This window comes from Vulpes vulpes, chromosome 16 (genome assembly GCF_048418805.1).
Source record: "Vulpes vulpes isolate BD-2025 chromosome 16, VulVul3, whole genome shotgun sequence".
In the NCBI taxonomy this organism is placed as follows: Eukaryota; Metazoa; Chordata; class Mammalia; order Carnivora; family Canidae; genus Vulpes; species Vulpes vulpes.
In genome coordinates this window covers 12,949,494-12,969,564 of record NC_132795.1, presented here as the reverse complement: position 1 = coordinate 12,969,564, position 20,071 = coordinate 12,949,494, and the positions used below count along the sequence as shown (strand labels likewise).

At 37.3% G+C, this 20,071-nt stretch overlaps 1 protein-coding gene across 1 annotated transcript in view; it reads right to left on the bottom strand.

The window, feature by feature from the left end:
• Nucleotides 1-9,664: 9,664 nt before the first annotated feature.
• The window catches only part of ACADL (acyl-CoA dehydrogenase long chain), a 48,213-nt gene continuing 37,806 nt past the window's right edge, over nt 9,665-20,071 (bottom strand). Inside the window, exon 11 of the mRNA XM_072741952.1 lies at nt 9,665-17,605. Within this exon, the coding sequence (XP_072598053.1) occupies nt 17,512-17,605 (94 nt within the window). The 3' untranslated portion in view covers nt 9,665-17,511. The remainder of the gene's footprint in view (nt 17,606-20,071) is intronic.

The window sequence follows — 20,071 nt, the reverse complement described above, 5'->3', positions numbered from 1 at the left end:
GCAGCTCCGGGCGGCTCGGGGACGGAACCCTGCCGCGGCGGCGGGGCGGGGGGCGGGGCCAGCGCCAGCCAATGGCAGCGGGGGAGGGGAAGCGCTATGCAAATGAGCGCGGGTGGCGGGGAAACCCCGGCCGGGGGCGGGGCCTGCGGCCGCGGCTCGGAGCGTTCTGGAAGCGGCTGGAGCGCGACGGTGCGGGGGCGGCGGGGGCGGCGGGGGCAGCGGGGGCGGCGGGGGCGGCGGCTCCCCGCCGGGGGCGGGTTCCGGGTCGTTCTCGCTTCCTCCTCGCCTCTTCCCTCGCCACTCACACACACACACACACACACACTCCACAAAAATCCGGGCGGGCGGGCGGGCGACTTCCCGCCCTTGCTCTATTTCTGCACGACCGTGCTAGGAAGCGCGCAGCCAGGGGCAAGTCAGGCTGCAGGGCGCCCGCGCTCGGGCTGCGCCGGCTCCTGCCTCCAGACCCCCCCGCCTGGCGGCTCCAGGGGCAAGTTTTAACAAAGCTCGGTCACAGCTGCCAAATCTGTACTTGTCCGTGCCTCTGGAGGAGGAGAAATTGCATACGTGCTCTGCGCCCCAATCCAGAGTCATCATCCCGTACGACCCCCGAGAGGCCCTGAACAGGGTGACAAATCAGCCCGGGATCCGGCTGGGTGGTTTCCCGGTGAGGATCCGGAGCCGTCCGCTCCAGCTTCCTTAGATCTGTGCAAAGCTGGTCGGGAGTTAGCTCCGTTCTGCAGGAGCCCAAATAAACGGGGTTTTGTGTGCAGATAGTCGGCCAGGGACACATAAGAACATTTCGGAGGGTCTTGCACCTGGCTCCGCGCACCCCCAAACTACACCCGGGCATTTCCCCGGCCATGCACTTTTTTTTTTTTTTTTAAATAAACTGAGCACTAAATATAGCTCCTTAGATGATGTGCTCTACAGGCTTTCTTGAGCACCTAATTTACACATAGAATGATTTAGGGAATAAAGCGCACTAGAATTTTAGATCCAAAAAGACAAATGCCATTATTTCGACCTTCTTAATTGAGTAAGATTGGAGGGGAGAGGCGGGCGGGGGAATCCAAGGAATCGGGAGTTACAACAAAGCATAAGGCATGACACAGATTACTAGAATTAGAAAATAACCGCCTTGTTCCCGGTTTTTCTAGTGGATTGGGACATTACTGCAATAACTTTATGACAGGCTGCATTTATAGCAGAGAACACTTTCTAAAATTGTTCAGGACAATAATTGGGCCTTCATTTCATATGGGGTAAGGGAAGAGCTTCAGGAAAATGATTTACCTTCATTGGACTAAAAATTGGAAGCGAACGATGTGAAAATAGTTAAATCAACAAATATGTACTCAATATTCACTATATTCAAAAGATTGTCCTTGTCCCAGGGGACAGAAATGCAAAAAAAAAGTGAGTACGTTAAAATAGTGTTTCTTTTAACAGTCTAAGAAGTCAAATCAGTATTGAGATAGTTCAAAGGAAGTTTTGTTTTTTTTTTTTAAGCTGGGTATTTCTAAAGGCAATCAAATGATAGTATCTTTGAATAGAGGTCATGTTCACGGTATTATTGGGCTCAAAAATTACATGTCAACTAGATTGTGTATATCTTGAGTAACAGGAATTCAGATTTTACCCTGAAGGAATTGTGGTGCTGTGAAATTACTTGAGGATACGTTTTCTTCTGTGACATAATTATCACTTAATAAAACAAAGTATTCATATGGTTACCAAATATTTATTGCACACGTTTGGTGATGGGTATTGGAGATACAGCCATAAACAAAGTTCCTGCCCTGGTGGAATTTGTAGAGGATGGTACAGGCATTGAGCTTCATAATTATGCAAGTCATAACTCAGAGGCATTTTTACGTATATTATTGTTCATCAAACAGTCCTAGGAGATAGATAGTTTCCAATTCTCCAGGTTGATTCTTTTTTCTCATAGTCAGTCCTGCAGTCCACCAAATTTGTAGACCTTAAATAAATATTTTGGTCCATCAAGTCATCATAGAAACATAATTTTCTCATTTCTTTTATATTCAGCTTTTGATACTTTAAAAATAGCAGAAACCTGGGGGATAGGAAATTATTAATAACATACGTTTGGTTTTAAAAATGTAGAAAAGCCCAAAGAAGAAAAGCACAGTCTTTTATATGTATGAGATGACCCTACACACTTTTTTACCCCATTTAACCAAATATTGAGCACATTGTTTGTTTATACTGAACATTACCCTAAATATTTTAATATTTATAGCATATGAATGCTGGTTTTCCAGAAACCATAGAATATCAAAGCTCCTTAATATGAAATTGATATACTGAATCATTTGTCAAATCATTTTCCGTATTACTTATTCATCAAAAACCTGAAGAAATGCACATAATCTTTTTGATCAAGGATATATTATTATTAAGAGGGTACATTAAAGGCATTCGGATTTCTAAGAAAAAATTTAATAATGGCCAAGAGACTTATAGAACCAGCAAGAACAAGGAGAAGGGAAGGGCACTGTTCTTGCTGACATAATTATTACCTGTCTAGAAGCACATAAATGTGTCCAGGTAAGCAGTATTACAGTGATTTCATGAGATAAACTTGTCTCCATAACACCAGTTTTTATTCAGTCGCTCTCTCATTCAAGAAACATGTGTGCAGCACCTAATATACAGCTGACATTATGATAAATGCTAGCGATACAGCCAAGGAGGAGTTACAAGCACATCCTTTTCTATCTCTCTTCCCTGTTCTGTTTTTCTCCATGGTGCTTTCCCCATCTAGCAACACGAATTTTGATTCTTTTGGTTTTTGTTGTCTTATCTCCCTCGGTAGAATGCAAACTGCACGAGGTCAGGAACTTTTGCTGTTTCATTCACCTCTGTGTCCCCAGAAATGATGACATGGCCTGCCTGGCACATGTAGGTTTCCACCACATACTTGTTTGAGTGCATACATTTAATTCTCACATTTTGCATAGTGGGTTTTATATTCATTTTCCAAGGTAGGTAAAAACCTCAACTCAGTGAGGTTAAATAATATATCCAAATTCTCATACTAATAAAGTGTGGCCAATATGGGAAGACAGACCTGCCCAGCTCCAAAGGCAGGGTTCTTTCCCCACTACCTCTCATAGAATAGAGAACTAATTTAGAAGCTTGTACCATTTACTTCTTAAAATTTACATGCTGAGGGCAACTGTCCTCCACAAAGAGCAGGGGTAGGTAGCAAGAACTAAAGATTCTTAGAACCAGGGCAGGATACAAGAGTGGTCAGAACTGGTCCACGGCAGTAGGGGAATAAAAAATGACTCCTAATGTATACAAATATCCATAGCACCTTTTTTCACAATAGCTCCAAACTACAGACAACCATAAGATCCATCACCTGGTAAAAAGATAAACAAATGGTGGTACAACCACGTAATGAAATACTGCTTAGCAATAAAAAATAAAAACAGAACAAAACAGATAAGTCTCCAACGGTATGCTGAAAGACACCTGACTCAAAAGACTAATCATTTAATGATTTCATTTATATAAAGCTCTAAAAAGTTCAAATTTAGCATATCATGACAGAAAGCAGTTGCTTAGGCCTGGGGTGGGGGGAATTTACCAGGATAAGTATAAGGGGTGTTGGAAATCCACTATATCTTGACCATTGTGGAAGTTAAACAAGGGTATCCATTTGTCAAAACTTACCAAAACATATACTTAAAACAGGTATGTGTCAATGTATGAGAATTATACTTCAATAAAGTTGATTTTTAAAACAAGGACTCTGGGACACCTCGGTGGCTCAGCGGTTGAGTATCTGCCTTTGGCTCAAGGGTCCCAGGATCGAGTCCCACATCGGGCTTCCTGCATGGAGCCTGCTTCTCCCTCTGTCGGTGTCTCTGCCTCTCTCTCCATGTGTCTCTCATGAATAAATAAAATCTCAAAAAATAAAATAAAACAAAGACTCTGATGAAAGTTGACTCAGAAAGGAGCATTGAGTCCAAAATGTAGACAGAAAAATTAAAAATCAATCTGTCTTAGTGAGGATGCAGATAATCCATATATGTATCCAAAAGCCCAAAATAATGATAGCTTAAAAACAAAAGGGTTAATTATCTTTCTTGTAACATATTTTGTTGATTCTGAAACACATTTTATTTTTTTACAATTTAACATTTCTGAAATCAAAATGACTTCAGTACTGATGCAGTAAGAAATCATTGCATCAGTTTGATTGACAATGGGCTTTAAATAATACAAAGAATAATAATGCACCTTAAGAGTTAATGGAATATGGTTAAAAAAATTAAAGTTAGATTGCCCCAAACAGATATAACAGCTCCACAAGATCATGAAGGATCTTGTGCTTTCTATTATTCTCTTCTGCCATTCTCAGCCCCCATGTCCATTCTCAGAGCAACCTTATAGTCCCAGATGGCTGCTGGAACTCCAGCCACTGTATCCACATCCCAAGCAGCAGATAGGAAAAGGACACAAGACCTTTAAGTCTCTCCTCCTTTCCTGAAGTCCCTGTCTACAATTCTACAACTTGTTCCTATGAATATACCTAGTTGCAAGAGAGACTAGCAAAGACAACTGAAGTTGATCACGTTGTCACCTCCAATAATACAGGGATATTTAGGAATAATATCAGATCACTTAGAAAGAAAGGGAGAATAGATGTCCATTAGGCAATGGTTTCCACCAGTTCCCAAAGCAAAATGCCTGCAATCAGAGCTGCTAAATGTAGCACACTGGTGGTGATGGGGTGGGGGTGGGGGGTGGGGGAGAGAGGACAGGGTGTCAAAAATCAGCTAAAAGAGATTTTTTTTAAAACTACATTTCCTTCTCAACCTCTGGGACTGTATCTAGGGGTGTTGAAAATGATGAACACATTGATGCAAATGTAAGAATTAAGTGAAATGGATAAAAGTGGTGTTTTCAGAACACTAAGCTCATAAGTCTTTACTAAAGAAGTGTATCCAGAAATATTGGTCAGAAATTACAACACTTGATAAACTATCCCAACATTCTGATACATTTCATATGAAATGTGAATATCATTGCACTTCTTGGGATCACTGGTGTTACATTTCTATTGTAATATCAGTTCTATTTCTTCAGTTAAGCATCATGTGTAAGAACATATGAAATTTATATTAGTCATGATGAGGTTAGGTTAGGAAGCAGTAACAACCCCCAAATCAATGATTTAAGATTTAAAAAAAAAAAAAAAAAGTTTATTTCTATCTCACACAGTCTGTTGCAAGTACAGGTAACTTTCCAGAGCACTTATCTTCCATGTTGTATCTATATTCCATGCTTTGATCTTATGTCACTTTGACAACACTTCTACAATTGCTGCCACAGGGTAATACACATACATCCCTTCCATCCATAATCCATTGTCAAGGATGAATCACACAGCTCTGCCCGACAGCAAAAGAATCAGGAAATATAAATTCTCATGTGCTCAGAGAGGAGATTTGTGCATGGATGAATATTAAAGCCCTATACTACCAAAGTCACATCAAAAATTTTTAAATGGCACCAGTAAATAAGACTATGTCTCATTTGAGATGTGTCACCCTTCAGGCATTGATCCTAACAACCAGGGTCTAGTTTCTAGTTGCTATAATCGGTATTTGTTAGTTCCCTATTTGGTTTCTATCCCACAATTTCGTTTTCTTAACATTTTCCTAATTTTCATGCTGATATCTATCTAGCCCTTCACCCACTTATCTGCTCTGAGTGAATCCACTGCTTCCTCCATGCCCCAAAGTAGGTCCAAATTGGCTTAGGCCAATTAATGTATTTAATTTACCCTGGCGTTGTCATTTGTTCAAAGGTGGCCATGTGACTAAAACTAGCTCCATGAGAGTGAATTTCATCTCTTAATACCAAAATGCTGGGCAAAAGTGCATTCTTTCACTCTAGACATGAATAAGAAAACCCGTTCCATGACCATTAGAGGCGCCAGTTTTAAAACTAGGCCTACACTATAAATGACAGAACACAGAGATTGGAAAGAAACTATTAAAGTGGGTCCTTAGTGACAAAACTAAGCTGTTTGGTCATCCAGTTTTGAGTCTGTGCTATCTCTGAGCTTTCCAGTTTAATGAGCCCTCCCTTCATTTTTTTAAAGTCAATTTGATTTGGGTTTTCTGTTTCTTGTAGCAGTGAACATTCTACCAACATTCTACCAATATAATTTTCAATGTAAAATGGAGCATAACCTCTCTTGGGATACTTTAAGATAAACTTCTGCTGAGTTTAGATTTAAGGAAAAGATTGAAGAAAATGTACAATTTTTACTAATAAAAATATATTAAGGATGGATTTTGTTAAACAGAAGGTAAAATTAGAAAAAAAAAACAAATAAATTTGGTAGTACTCTGAAACTAGAAAAATCTCACTAAAACAAACTAGAGATATTTGCAAAAATGGCTGAATTCAGCTCTAAGACAGAATTTGTACATGACAGATACAGGAAATTTTGTGGTTCCAGAGAGCAAGGCCACTATCAGAAATAACAGGGTCATATCAAAATATTTCAGCATTACATGATGTTTGGTATTTGTTTTAAAATAATCCTTGATGATCCTCAACTCTATGGTCAACTAAACTTTGACAAAGCAGGAAAGAATATCCAATGGAAAAAGACAGTGTCTTCAACAAATGGTGTTGGGAAAATTGGACAGCCACATGTACAAGAATGAAAATGGACCACTTTCTTAAACCATATACAAAGATAAACTCAAAATGGATGAGAAACCTAAATGTGAGACAGAAATCCATCAGAATTCAAGAAGAGAATACAGGCAGCAACTTCTTTGACCTTGGCCACAGCAACTCCTGGCAAGACATGTCTTTAACAGCAAGGGAAACAAAGGCAAAAAATGAGCTATTGGGATTTCGTCAAGATAAAAACCTTTTGCACAGTGAAGGAAACAGTTGACAAAACCCAAAGGCAAACTACAGAATGGGAGAAAATATTTGCAAATGTTTTATCAGATAAAGGGTTAATGTCCAAAATCTGTAAAGAAGCTTTCAAACTCAATAGCCAAAGAACAAATAATCCAATCAAGAAATAGGCAGAAGACATGAACAGACATTTCTCCAAAGAAGACACACAAATGGCAACAGACACATGAAAAAACGCTCAACGTCACTCGGCATCAGGGAAATACAAATCAAAACCACAATGAGATAATACGTCACACCAGTCAGAATGGCTAAAATTAATAAGTCAGGAAAGGACAAATGTTGGCGAGGATGCAGAGAAAGGGGAGCCCTCTTGCATTGCTGGTGGGGATGCAAGCTGGTGCAGCCACTCTGTAAAACAATGTAGAGGTTTCTCAAAAAGTTAAAAATAGAGCTACCCTATGACCCAGCAATTGCCCTACTGGGTATTTACCCCAAAGATAAAAATGTAGTGGTCTGAAGGAGCACCCCAATGTTTATAGCAACAATGTCTACAATAGCCAAACTATGGAAAGAGCCCAGATGTCTATCAACAGATGAATAAAGAATATAAAAAAAAATTTGCAATTTGCAAAGACATGGATGGAACTAGAGAGTATTATGCTAAGTGAAGTAAGTCAATCAGAGAAAGACAATTATCATAGGATTTCATTCATTTGTGGAACTTAAGAAACAAAACAAAGGAGCATAGAGAAGGGGAGGGAAAAATAAAACAAGATGAAATCAGACGGAAACAAATCATAAGAGATTCTTAACCATAGGAAACAAACTGAAAAATGCTTGGAGGGGAGGGTGTTAGGGGATGGGGTAACTGGGTGATAGGCATTAAGGAGGACACATGTTGTAATGAGCACCGGGTATTATATATAACTGATGAATCACTGAACTTTACCTCTGAAATTAATAATACACTATATGTTAATTAATTTAATTTAAATAAAATAACTTTTAAAAAATAAAACAAAATAATCCATGACATGGGATGCCTGGGTAGCTCAGTTCGTTGGATGGCCAACTCTTGATTTTGGCTCAGGTTATGATCTTAGGGTCCTGGGATAGAAATCTGTGTTGGGTGCTGTGCTCAGTGGGGAGTCTGCTGATATATTCTTTCTCTCCCCACCCCCCTCTGCCCCTCCCAACACTCATGCACAGTCTCTCTACATAAAATAATAAATATTTAAAAAATAATTTTAAAAATAATCCATGACAGGGGAAGGCATATAGTGTTAAAGATGACTAAAGATTAGTCATGAGTTGATAATTCTCAAACCTGAGTGATAATATACATGGTGGTTCATTATACTATTTTCTGTAGTTTTATGTTTGACATTTTTTATTTAAAAAAAGAAAAAATTGGAACAAACTTGTAGGAAATCTTACTGGCCTAACATGAAACAATTCACACATCAAAAAGAATAATGACTATAATTAACTAAAATACATCAATATTTCCCAAATCCATGAGTTCTTATCAATCAGACGTTCTTGGGGATCCCTGGGTGGCGCAGCGGTTTAGCGCCTCCCTTTGGCCCAGGGCGCGATCCTGGAGACCCGGGATCGAATCCCACGTCTGGCTCCCGGTGCATGGAGCCTGCTTCTCCCTCTGCCTGTGTCTCTGCCTCTCTCTCTCTCTCTCTGTGACTATCATAAAAAAAAAAAAAAAAAATCAGACGTTCTTAGGATACCCACTCATTACTCTAAAAACTGGTAAATGGAAAACAAAAATAAACAATTTACTTTGCATTTATTTGCAAATTCTATTTCAGGATGTGGCAGCCATGGAGGTGCAACTCATCTCCTTTCAAGAAAGAACTTCCCACTTTGCTGTAGGGAACACAGTTAACTTAGCCTCTAGCTATTAGCCCCTATAGGATCCACATTAGCTTTTGAGCTAAGGCCACCCTCATCCCAGGCAGTCCTTAGACAGTGACTGATCAGGGCAGAAGAACCAGGAGTTGACCATTTAAGACAAATGTGGGACTCTTCTAGTGGGAAGTCTTTACTCCAGAGTTCCTCACTGAACTCTGCAAGACTTTGTCAGATTTGCTTCATGGTCTAAGGCCTTGCCCAATGACATCCATTTGTCCAATGACTTCCTTCCATTTTCATCTATCACAGATGTTATTTCTCAAAACTTCAACTTCTATGTCTCTACTTCTGATTCCTAGAAGACACAAAGTACACACAAACTGACCAAAAAGTTGATGAAAGTTCTTTATGAAAGTTAATCCACGCAAAAGGAGTTAAAAATTACAAAATCATCCTTTACAACTCCAAATGAAATCATGAATTTTATAAATAATTATCAGTAGACAATTATTAGGTAAAATGTTGACAGGGAATTTTATGGAAGTATCAGACTAATAATATCTGAATCTACTGATCAATCTCAGTATTTCTAAAAGCGAGACAATTACATATTTTATGTTCCTAGCACAATGCAATGAAATATTCACAGCACCATTTACGTTTTCTGGGCCAAAGTATTGGGCCTGAATCTAATCAAATCTTTTGCTCTATCAGTTTACAGGAAACATGGGGAATAAAATAATAAATTAAAATCACCATGGAAGATCAATCAGGCATATCAATAATGGTGGATATTCCACAAAACAAATGACAAAGTTTTTTCTAACAAATCAATAGCATGGAGGAAAAAGAAATAATTCCCAACTCATTTTTCAAGATTAGCATTACTTTAATAACAAAGCAGGAAAAGAGAGTTCAAGAAGAAAAATTACATTTAAATGTTCCTTATGAAGATAGATGCAAAAATTCCCAGTAAATTATATTAATAGAATCAATATTTAAATATCATAACACAGAATGACCATATGGGGTTTATTGCAGAAATGCAAGGTTGGTTCAATTTTCAAAATACAATCAATGTAATCCACAATATTAATACTCTAAAGAAGAAAAATCATATGATTATATCCATTGACACTGAAAAGCATTTAACAGAATTCAACATCCATTAATGGTAAAAACTCTAATCAAATTAGGAACACAGTAGAACCACTTAAACCTGGTCAATGGCATCTACTAAAAATCTACTTAAAACCTGTATTTAATGTGAAAGTTATAATGCTTTCCCCCTAAGATCAGAAATAAACAAGAAGGTCCATTTTCACAATTCCTATGCTAATATTGTAGTGGAAGTCCTATAATAAGAAAAAAAGAAAATAAAGAATGAAATGGAGGGAGACAAAGAAAAGAAGGCAGAGAAAAAAAGAAGAAAGAAAGAAAAAATAATAAAAGACATACAGGTTAAAAAGAAATAAACTATCCCTATTCGTGGATGACATTATTGTCTATCTAGAAAAACCCAGGGAATCTAAAGGAAAAAAAAAAAAAAACCAAACAACAAAAAACCCCCAGAAAAGCCCCTAGAATTTATAGATAGGATGCAAGGTCAACAAACAAGAATCAATTATATTGGCAACAGAAACCTGTAAGCCAGAGTGCCTGGGTAGCTCAGTCATTTATGTACCAACTCTTGGTTTCAGCTCAGGTCATGATCTCAGGGTTGTAAGATTGAGCCCTGAGTCAGGCTCCATGCCTAGCTGAAGATCCTCCCTCTCCCTCTGCCGTTGTGCTCCCTCTCTCCTTAAAACAAAAACAAACCTATAAGTCATAACTAAACATCAATACAATTTACAGTAGCTATTCCCCTAAAAAAAAAAAGGAAAAAAGAAATTGTAAGCATAATGAACACATATAGAATTTCTATGCTGAAAACTACAAAATGCTGAAGAAATAAAGATCTAAATAAATTGAGTCATTCCCATTCACGAATTGGAAGATTAAACATAGTAAAAATGGCAAATTCCTTCAGAATGATTAACAGACTTACTGTAATTCCAATCAAAACCCTAGCAGGATATATTGTGAACATAAAGTTGAATCACAAAACCAAAACAATTTTGAAAAAGAAGAATAAAATTAGAGGAATCGCATTCTTATTCTAAGATCTTCCATAAAACCACTCCAAGACAAAGAAGGAGATGTATAGATCAATGAAACAGAACATAGTCCAGAAATAAACCCACACGAATATGGTCAATTGAATTTTCACAAAAGTTTAAAAGAAAGTCGATGAAAACAAGCATGCTCTTTTCAACAAGTGGCGCTAGCAGAATTATACATCAGTAAAAAAATATGCACCTTGACATAAATCTTTTTTTTTAATAAATTAATTTTTTATTGGTGTTCAATTTACCAACATACAGAATAACACCCAGTGCTCATCCCGTCAAGTGTCCCCCTCAGTGCCCGTCACCCATTCACCCCCACCCCCCGCCCTCCTCCCCTTCCTCCACCCCTAGTTGGTTTCCCAGAGTTAGGAGTCTTTATGTTCTGTCTCCCTTTCTGATATTTCCCACACATTTCTTCTCCCTTCCCTTATATTCCCTTTCACTATTATTTATATTCCCCAAATGAATGAGAACATACACTGTTTGTCCTTCTCCGATTGACTTACTGCACTCAGCATAATACCCTCCAGGTCCATCCACGTTGAAGCAAATGGTGGGTATTTGTCGTTTCTAATGGCTGAGGAATATTCCATTGTATACATAAACTTTATGTGCTATAAAAATTACTAAATGGAATATAGATCTAAATGGTTTTTTGTTTGTTTGTTTGTTTATGTAGAGCCCAATGTAGGCTAGAATTTACAATCCTGAGTTCAAGACCTGAGCTGAGATCAAGAGTTGGACCCTTAACTGAGTGAGCCACCTAGGAACCCCTAATTGAAAAATGTAAAATACAAAATACTTGGAAGAAAACATATGAGAAAAATTTAATGACTTGAGTTTGAGCAAAAAGTTCTTAGATATGATACAAATTCACAAGAAAACATTTATAAATTTGAATTCATCAAAGTTAAAATTTTTGTTCTATGAAACCCATCTCAGAACTAGCTACAGATAGGGAGAAAATATTTACAAGTCACATATATGACAAAAGACTTGTATCTATTGAGGAAGAGCCAGAGCCTGATGACTTTACATGTTGCCACATGGGCCATCTGGGCAAGGCTTGAATAGCAGCTGAATCTTGACAGAATGCCTTGTGGTCCCCCTGGAACATGAGAGCATGGGAGATCTGAGAGGTGCTGCTATAAGGCTACTTCTCTCTGGCTTCCCTATTAACCCTGGAGAGTGTCCTGAGATAGCACTCATAATTTCAGGGTTCTTATGGGTTATGTGGCTTTTCTGCCTTGCTAGCATTAAGGCACATGTACAGCTATAAAAGTGATGAGCAGCACCATGGAATGGAATCCTCAGCAATAGAGCATCCTATCATTCCTACTATAGTCATCTGGACTCTTATGGCTTCTTTTGTTTCAGTGTCATCCCACACAAAGGCCACAGAGAGCTGATACTTTTAAGCTACTTGTCTTTTCACTCAATGTAAATAGTAAACTGAGTCAAAAAAGGGCTCATGTTTCTTTACTAGCTGAATCTGGAAGACTGGCTTTGCCTTGTGCTTCACAGTATCAGAATATATAAAGAACTCTTAAAGCCTGATATTTAGAACAAGCAACCCAACTAAAAAATGGGCAAAATATCTGGATAGAAAATCCACCAAAGGGCAGCCCCGGTGGCTCAGTGGTTTAGCTTCTGCCTTCGGCCCAGGGCGTGATCCTGGAGTCCCAGGATCCGGTCCCGCATCAGGTTCCCTGAGTGGAGCCTGCTTCTCCTTCTGCCTGTATCTCTGCCTCTGTGTGTGTGTGTGTGTCTTTCATGAATAAATAAATAAAATCTTAAAAAAAAAAAAAGAAAGAAAATCCACCAAAGAAGATATGTGGAAGGTAAAATAAGCACATGAAAAGCTGTTCAATATCATTAGGCATTAGGGAAATGCAAATTAAAGCCACAATGCAATACCACTACATACATATTAGAACGACTAAAATTTAAAAAATACAGTACTAGAAAAGATGCAGAGCAATTGGAATGCTTGCATGGCTGGTGGAAAGCCAAATGATTCGAGGATTCTGGAAAAACAGTTTGGCATTTCTTAGAATGTTCAACATGCATTTATCTTTATGACCTAACAATTCATTTCCTGGGTATTTAATCTCAGCAACCAAAATGTCCCTACGCAGATGAATGAATGAACAAATGGCAGTATATCCATACCGTGACATACTATCTAGCACTGAAACAAGAAACACCCTATTCACACAACATGAATAAATCTTAAATGCACTTTGCTAAGAGAATGAAGCCATTCTCAAGGAGTTACATACTCTATAATGCCATAGGACAGTCTTGAAATGACAAATCTGTAATAACAGAGAACAGATCGTTGGTATTGGGGGTAGAGGTGCAGAGAGGGTGTGACTACAAAGGGAACAAGGTATTTTGGGGGGGTAATGGAACTGTTCTGTATCTTGATTGTGGTAGGGATTGCATGAATCTATTTACATGCTAAATTTAGAGAACCAAAAAAGGCAGTTTCACTATATCTCTCTCAAAAACAGGCAAGTTTGCTGTATGTTAATTTAAAAATAAAATTTAAAAAGAAAGAAAAAAGAAGGGAGAACAATGATAAAAGGCTTAAGAGACAACTAAAAAAAATTGCAATTTTTGGACTTTGTTTGGATTCTGATTTGAACAAGCCAACTACAAGAGGCATTCTTGATAGAACCAAGAAAACTTTAAGGTTTATTTGGAAGTATAAGTTAAATTTAAGCTTTTTAATTATGATGATGGCCTTGTAGTAATGTAGAAGAAATCTTCATCAGTTAGGTATGTATTCTGAAACACACATGTATGAGTGAAATAGGATTAAGTCTCGGATTTAGCTTTAAAAATAAGTTAGGAAAGAAGTGAGAGAGATACATCGACAAATGTTGAAGCTAGTGGTTCATTATATGATCTTTACTATTTTTGAGTATATTTGAAGTTTTCTGTAATTTTTCTTAAAAATGGAAAACAGGTTTCAAAAACTGAGAACTTCCTTTCCACATTTATTATAAGGCAGTAGACACTATAGGCCTACAGTTGGTTTCCATCTCAATGTCAAACCTTTCCAATGATTCCAAATAATAAATGCTGTGTATGCCAAAAATAATACTGACATATGGAAAAAAAAAACTAGTCTCCTAGAAATCTTACACCTTGAGCAATAAACTCCTAAAATTACTAGATTAGTAATGATTTGCAGTTAGATTTTAAAATAGCATATCAAAACAGCTTCTTTTATATATTACCATTTTCAATGACACTATCAAAGAAATAAAGGGTGAAGATTTTACAGCAATAATTGTGATTCTAAAAACCTCAGCTAAAAAACAAAATTACTCAGGCTTTTTGTTTCTCATTAATTATTTACACAGTGTGGCTCTCTTGCTGTGTTGGTCCAGTCTGTTCTTTTGAGTATTATTATTATTTATTGTTTTCTTGAGCACTTAGCACAGCATGATATACATGATGACAAATTCCCTCCCCAGGGGCAACAATCAAAGCCACACAAGCAAAACACAAAGATTAGCTATTTAAGAAATAAAATCCAAATTAAAGGTTAAGAAACACATTCTGAATTCTCTCTGTTTTCTTTTGCTTTTAGCTTTAAGCCCACGATACAACATATGCTTCTTTTAGGAGCCCAAAAGAAGAGTGACGTTGGCAAGACAAACCAAAAACAAAACCAACGGGTGTAGGAGATAGAAAACATCCTAGATATTATTCTAAGAAGACATCCTGTCTTAGAAACCCTTTCATTCTCTGAGATATCTAAATTACTAAAACCTACTCCTAGCTCCAGTGGACTGTAATAGCTTTGTGTGTGTATGATTTGGGTTTTCCCAACAGACTTCTCTGTTCTTTTTTTCTTTTTTTTTTTTATAATACCACTCTTGCTTCAGTTACTGACTCCCCCAGTCTGTGTATTCCTGATGAGACTGTCAATCATAATGCACCTTTCCCCTACCTAATAATGACATTGTGCTGAAGGCTATAGGCCTGGAAAAGCCCAAGGTCATTTTTACAGACTGTGCAATGAAATTTCTCTGCAGGTTCCATTAGGTCCATTTGCAAGAAAAAAAAAAAAAAGAAAGAAATAGTTATAGTTTAAGTGCTGGCAGTTCTAAGCCCCAAATCGAGCCTCTGAGACCCTAGTTCCTATAGTCCTTTAGGTCATTAGAGCTACTCCACAATCCTTTTATCTTTATTTATTTACTTTTGGGAAGGAGAGGTAGAAAGAGAATCTTAAGCAGGCTCCATGTTCAAAGCGGACATAGGGCTCCGTCTCATGACCTTGAGATCATGACCTGAGACAAAATCAAGAGTCAGGCACTTAACTGAGCCACCCAGCTGCTCCTTCACAATTCTTTTAAGCTAGCACATCCAAGTTTGGGGTTACAGTAGTATGAATTAGGTTTCTTTTGTCATTTGCACCCAAAAGAATCCTGAGAAGTTAAAAGAAGTTGCCCAAGATCCAAAGGCTCTTAAAAGGTAGAGTCATTATTCAAACCCAGGTCTCTCCACCTCCACATAGTAGACTTTTCCTACTATGCCAACTTACTTTTTATGTTACAGATGTTCCTAAAATCTAGTTTCCTTAAGATTGAGAAAGGAATGAAAAGGGGCTGAAAGGGAGTGGGTCAGTTTATCTAATCCTATATTGGTGTCTTGGTAATAGGCGGAAGGTAAAAACTACAAATACCATAATCTAATAAAATTTTATCTTAATCCATTTTGCACAGTATTTAATGCATATGAACAAGAACTCCAGGAAGCAATCATACAAACTTCTACCTACGAGCAAATCAAAGGTGTGGAATTCTAGGAAAGAATGGTATCGAAGTATTTTCTCTTCCCTCTACTCTACCCAGTTGTAATGGTTGCATTAAAAAATAATGTTTAATACCAACTGCACCAAATAAAAGCTTTAAGTTTTTGAAGTTTATAGAGAATACCTCTATTTGTTTCAAGTGTCTTTTTTTTCACTCTCTCACCAATCTATGCAAGGAAAAAAAAGTACTGAAATGATTCTAGCAGATTACAAATTAAATTAATGGCTTGTTCTTTGATAGCAATTACTTTTAAACATCAAATAAAATGTTTCCTCACTTTCTTATCCTATTTATTCACCTCTGAAAGATTTTATTTTTAAGTACTCTCCACACCCAACGTGGGCTTAAACTCACAACCTCAAAATCAAGAGTTGCATGTTCTACCAACTGAGCCAGCCAGGTGTCCCCTCACTTTTCTATTTTAAATGATTACTTTGTTAATTTTTTAAAAATTTATTCATGAGAGACACAGAGAGAGGCAGAGGCATAGGCAGAGGGAGAAGCAGGTTCCTTGCAGGAAACCCAATGTGGCAATCGATCCCAGGACCACAGAACCATAACCTTAGCCAGAGGCAGCCGCTACACCGCTGAGCCACCCAGACGTCCCACTTTTGTTAACTTTTAAAAGTACTCTGTTCCAAACTAAAAGTCACTGTTTTTAAATTTTTATTTATTTGAGAGAGACAGAGCGTAGGCAGGGTGAGTGGCAGCGGGAGAGGGTAAAGCAGACTCCCAAGAGCAGGGAGCCTGACACAGGGCTGGATCCCAGAACTCTGATCCTGGGACTCTGATTCCAGGACTCTGGGATCATGACCTGAGCCAAAGGCAGATGCTTAACCAACTGAGCTGCCCAAGTGCTCCTAAAAGTCACTGTTTTGAAACCTATGAAATATCCCATTATATTGAAACTAAAGGATGATAAATTATTTCATATTCTCCTATGAATGAAAGTGGCATGAAATCTGTTGCAAGCCCAGGTGTCAGTAGATGAGAGAAGCTACCACATTCTTTGGACAGATACTCAACTTGAGTCCCTGTGGTTCCAAGGCAGTAAGGCAGAAAGGCTTCCTGCTTCTACTAAGGCAGCTCTTCATGCATCAGTATTTCACAAAGACTGTGCAGAAGCTTTTGTTTGAAGAAATAATTCCACTGCCTAAAAATAGAGGCTTAGGATAGGGTGGTAGAAATCATTTGCATTGTATATTATATTTGTTTTTCCCTTTCAAAATCAATGTGCTGTAATTTTTATTAATGTTTTTATAGTATACCATTGATGTAGGTATCAAAACAGTGACTTTTTTTTTTTTTTTGGAACAGTGTACTTTTAAAAATTAACAAATACTTTGTGTCTTCTATAAGCCGAACTTAAAATATGAGGGCAAATGAAACAAAACTATTGCTGCCTCAATTTGAAAGAAATTATGCTTTTTTTTAGAGTTTTAGGGAAAACCAAATGGCAAGGTTCTAGAATCAGAACATTTTTGCCTTTTAGCTATGTAAAAACTTAAAAGTTAAACCTTGCACTGGAAAAATTTAGAATCTTTGAGTTCAAAGTTTCTCCTACCACTGTATTAATCTTGTCTTTGATTTCTCTTTCTATAGAGAGAGCATATAAAAACATGTTTAGCATTTCCTCCTATTCCAGGTTGCATTTTATCTTGAGTAGATTTAAAACCAGATTAGTTGTAATAGGATTCCAGGATGTGGGCAGATGTCTACTTGTCATGGACGATCTCTCTTGCAATCAGCTCCTTCATTATTTCGTTGGTACCACCATAGATTGGCTGAGCTCGGGCATCCACATAAGCTCTAAATAAATCAGAAGATGATTGAATGAGTAAATAAAAGATATTGGAAATTACAAATTTTGTCTTACCGGGTAACTATTAGTTACTTTTAAGTATTTATTTAATGAAATCTGAACATTTAAAGCTCTTTATAAATTACTTTTTTTCACTATAGTGTTCATTTTAGATTTATATAATTATAAAATTCTATTAAGATACTGATCATCTGTATAGCTTTGTCCTAGTTTGCTTAATGAGATTACATTTTTAAAAAGATTTTATTTATTTATTTGACAGAGAGAAAGAAAGAACAGGTGCACAGAACACAAGCAGGGGGAGTGGCGGGCAGAGGGAGAAGTAGAAGCTGGCTCCCCAGGAGCCTGACGAAGGACCCTGGGATCATGACCTGAGCCACAGGCAGATACCCAACAGACTGAGCCACCCAGGTGCCCCAAAATCACAATTTCAAAATAACATTTATTAGTATGTTTCATTTGATTTAATTTTGTTAAATTCAGCTCACATAATAGCATTCTTAAAAAGGCTATTTCAGGCTTAGAATGGACAGAAAGTCTTAATTTCTTGTTATTTTTAATGTATCCTTAAGAAAGTTGAAATCCACTGGTTTTATAGGAAACAAAAGAGAAAACAAAGTATCTATTTTCTAACATCCCTTTTGATTGCCACCACCATTGCTGTCCTCAGGAGTATAAATTGATGCTTTAAAAAAATATTACTTCCCACAAAGTTAACAAGTAACTTATTTTTTGGAAATCGTTAATAGTCATTCCAGTAATGTATGACATTAAAATACTGAGTGCCTGAGTCTACTGCCACAAAAAAAAAAAAAAAAAAGTTACCAGGAATTCTCATTTGGTAGCAATGATAGCAACCATGAAACTTTATAGTTGTTTTTACCTTTTCTCATCTCATTTTATCCTCTCAGCTCTGGCATCAGGAAGGATAAATATTATTATTGTTTTGTAGGTAAAGGAACTCAGGTGCAGAGCAGTTACCACATGTACTAATTAATGGTTGCTATTTAATGGTCACATAACAGATAATTAATTGGCAGGCTGGAATGAGAAAGTAGGTATCTCACCACTTTAGCAAGTATCTTTTTTATTATATCACAATATTTTAATTGGTCTAGGCATGCAAGACTAGTTATTGAGCTTTGGACTTTACTAGTAGACAAATGCAAAGGCATTTTTTTCAAGCAGTTTTTTTTTTCTTTTTTTAAATTTCACATTTGAGAAAAATTAAATATGCCAGCTCTCTAGGAACATGATCAATTCTGGACTCTCCATATTTATCATGGGACTTTGCAAAAAGTAAGCACTTAGTAAATATTTATTGATTTAGGGTATTATAAAGGAATTTTTGAGTCTCAATATAACTTTTTGATGGAACTTGAAATATGAAGACATTTGCATTTTCAAATATATTTTTTCTTTTGAACAGAATCCATTGTTACCCACAAAATCTAACAAACACTTACATATAGACAATCTACCTGGCATTTCAGCCTACTTCAGCAATTTCAACACTTCTTTAGAAATTTTTGGACTGGGCTGGGTTTTTTTTTTTTTTTTCCTTCACATTAAAGAAGTTCCAATGGAGTAGGTAATGACAGAGATCAGTAGGCCTTTTATAAGTTACTAATTAAATTCAGTCACCAACTAAAATTAACAGAGAAAGGCAGCACAAGGAATGTTTAACCACATAGTTATGAAGCTCTGTATCTCAGGCTGTTCTTCCTAACATGGCAGAGAAGTCTTGAAATGGCAAAGCTTAATAAACCTCACTTCTCACAGGCAGCAAGCCTAATGAGTAAGACTGAACCAAATTCACATGCATAAGACCAATTATTTAAAAACAAATAAAAAACAAATAAAATGCAACTAAACAAAAAAGCAAACACAAAACAAATCCCCAAAACATACACAAATAATACAGCTTGATCTGAAGATATAAGAAACACAATTAGAATGATTTTCTTCCATAGAAAGTCTGCACTGCAACCACATACTGTCTAATGTGTCTAATCAGCCTTTTGATATTATCTACTATTCCCTCTCTTGCTAACCTATGAAAAGTTCTTTCCTCATGTCTTTGGAGAAGAGAAATAGCAGTCTAGTTTAAAAGTTCATGCAATCTTTGAACTAACAAACCAGCCAAGAAGGGGATTATTATTCCTAAAAGGAAATATAAGTCTCTCAAATTGAAACCAGGCATTTCAATAAGCCATCAAACTGCAATATTTGCTTGCTACTGACCTGAAGGAATGGCCTCTAAGAAAACAGAGAGCAAGACTCACTCTGCACTCTAATCTTGAGCCATGTGGATGGGTGATGCCTCTTCACCTCACAGGCCTTTCTTGGAACCTGAACTAGACCTACACAGACACTGAGCCACTGCATGTCTACATTTCCAGCAGCGGTTGTAATGGCACAGTCAAGTAGAAGAATATAGATATTCATTATGA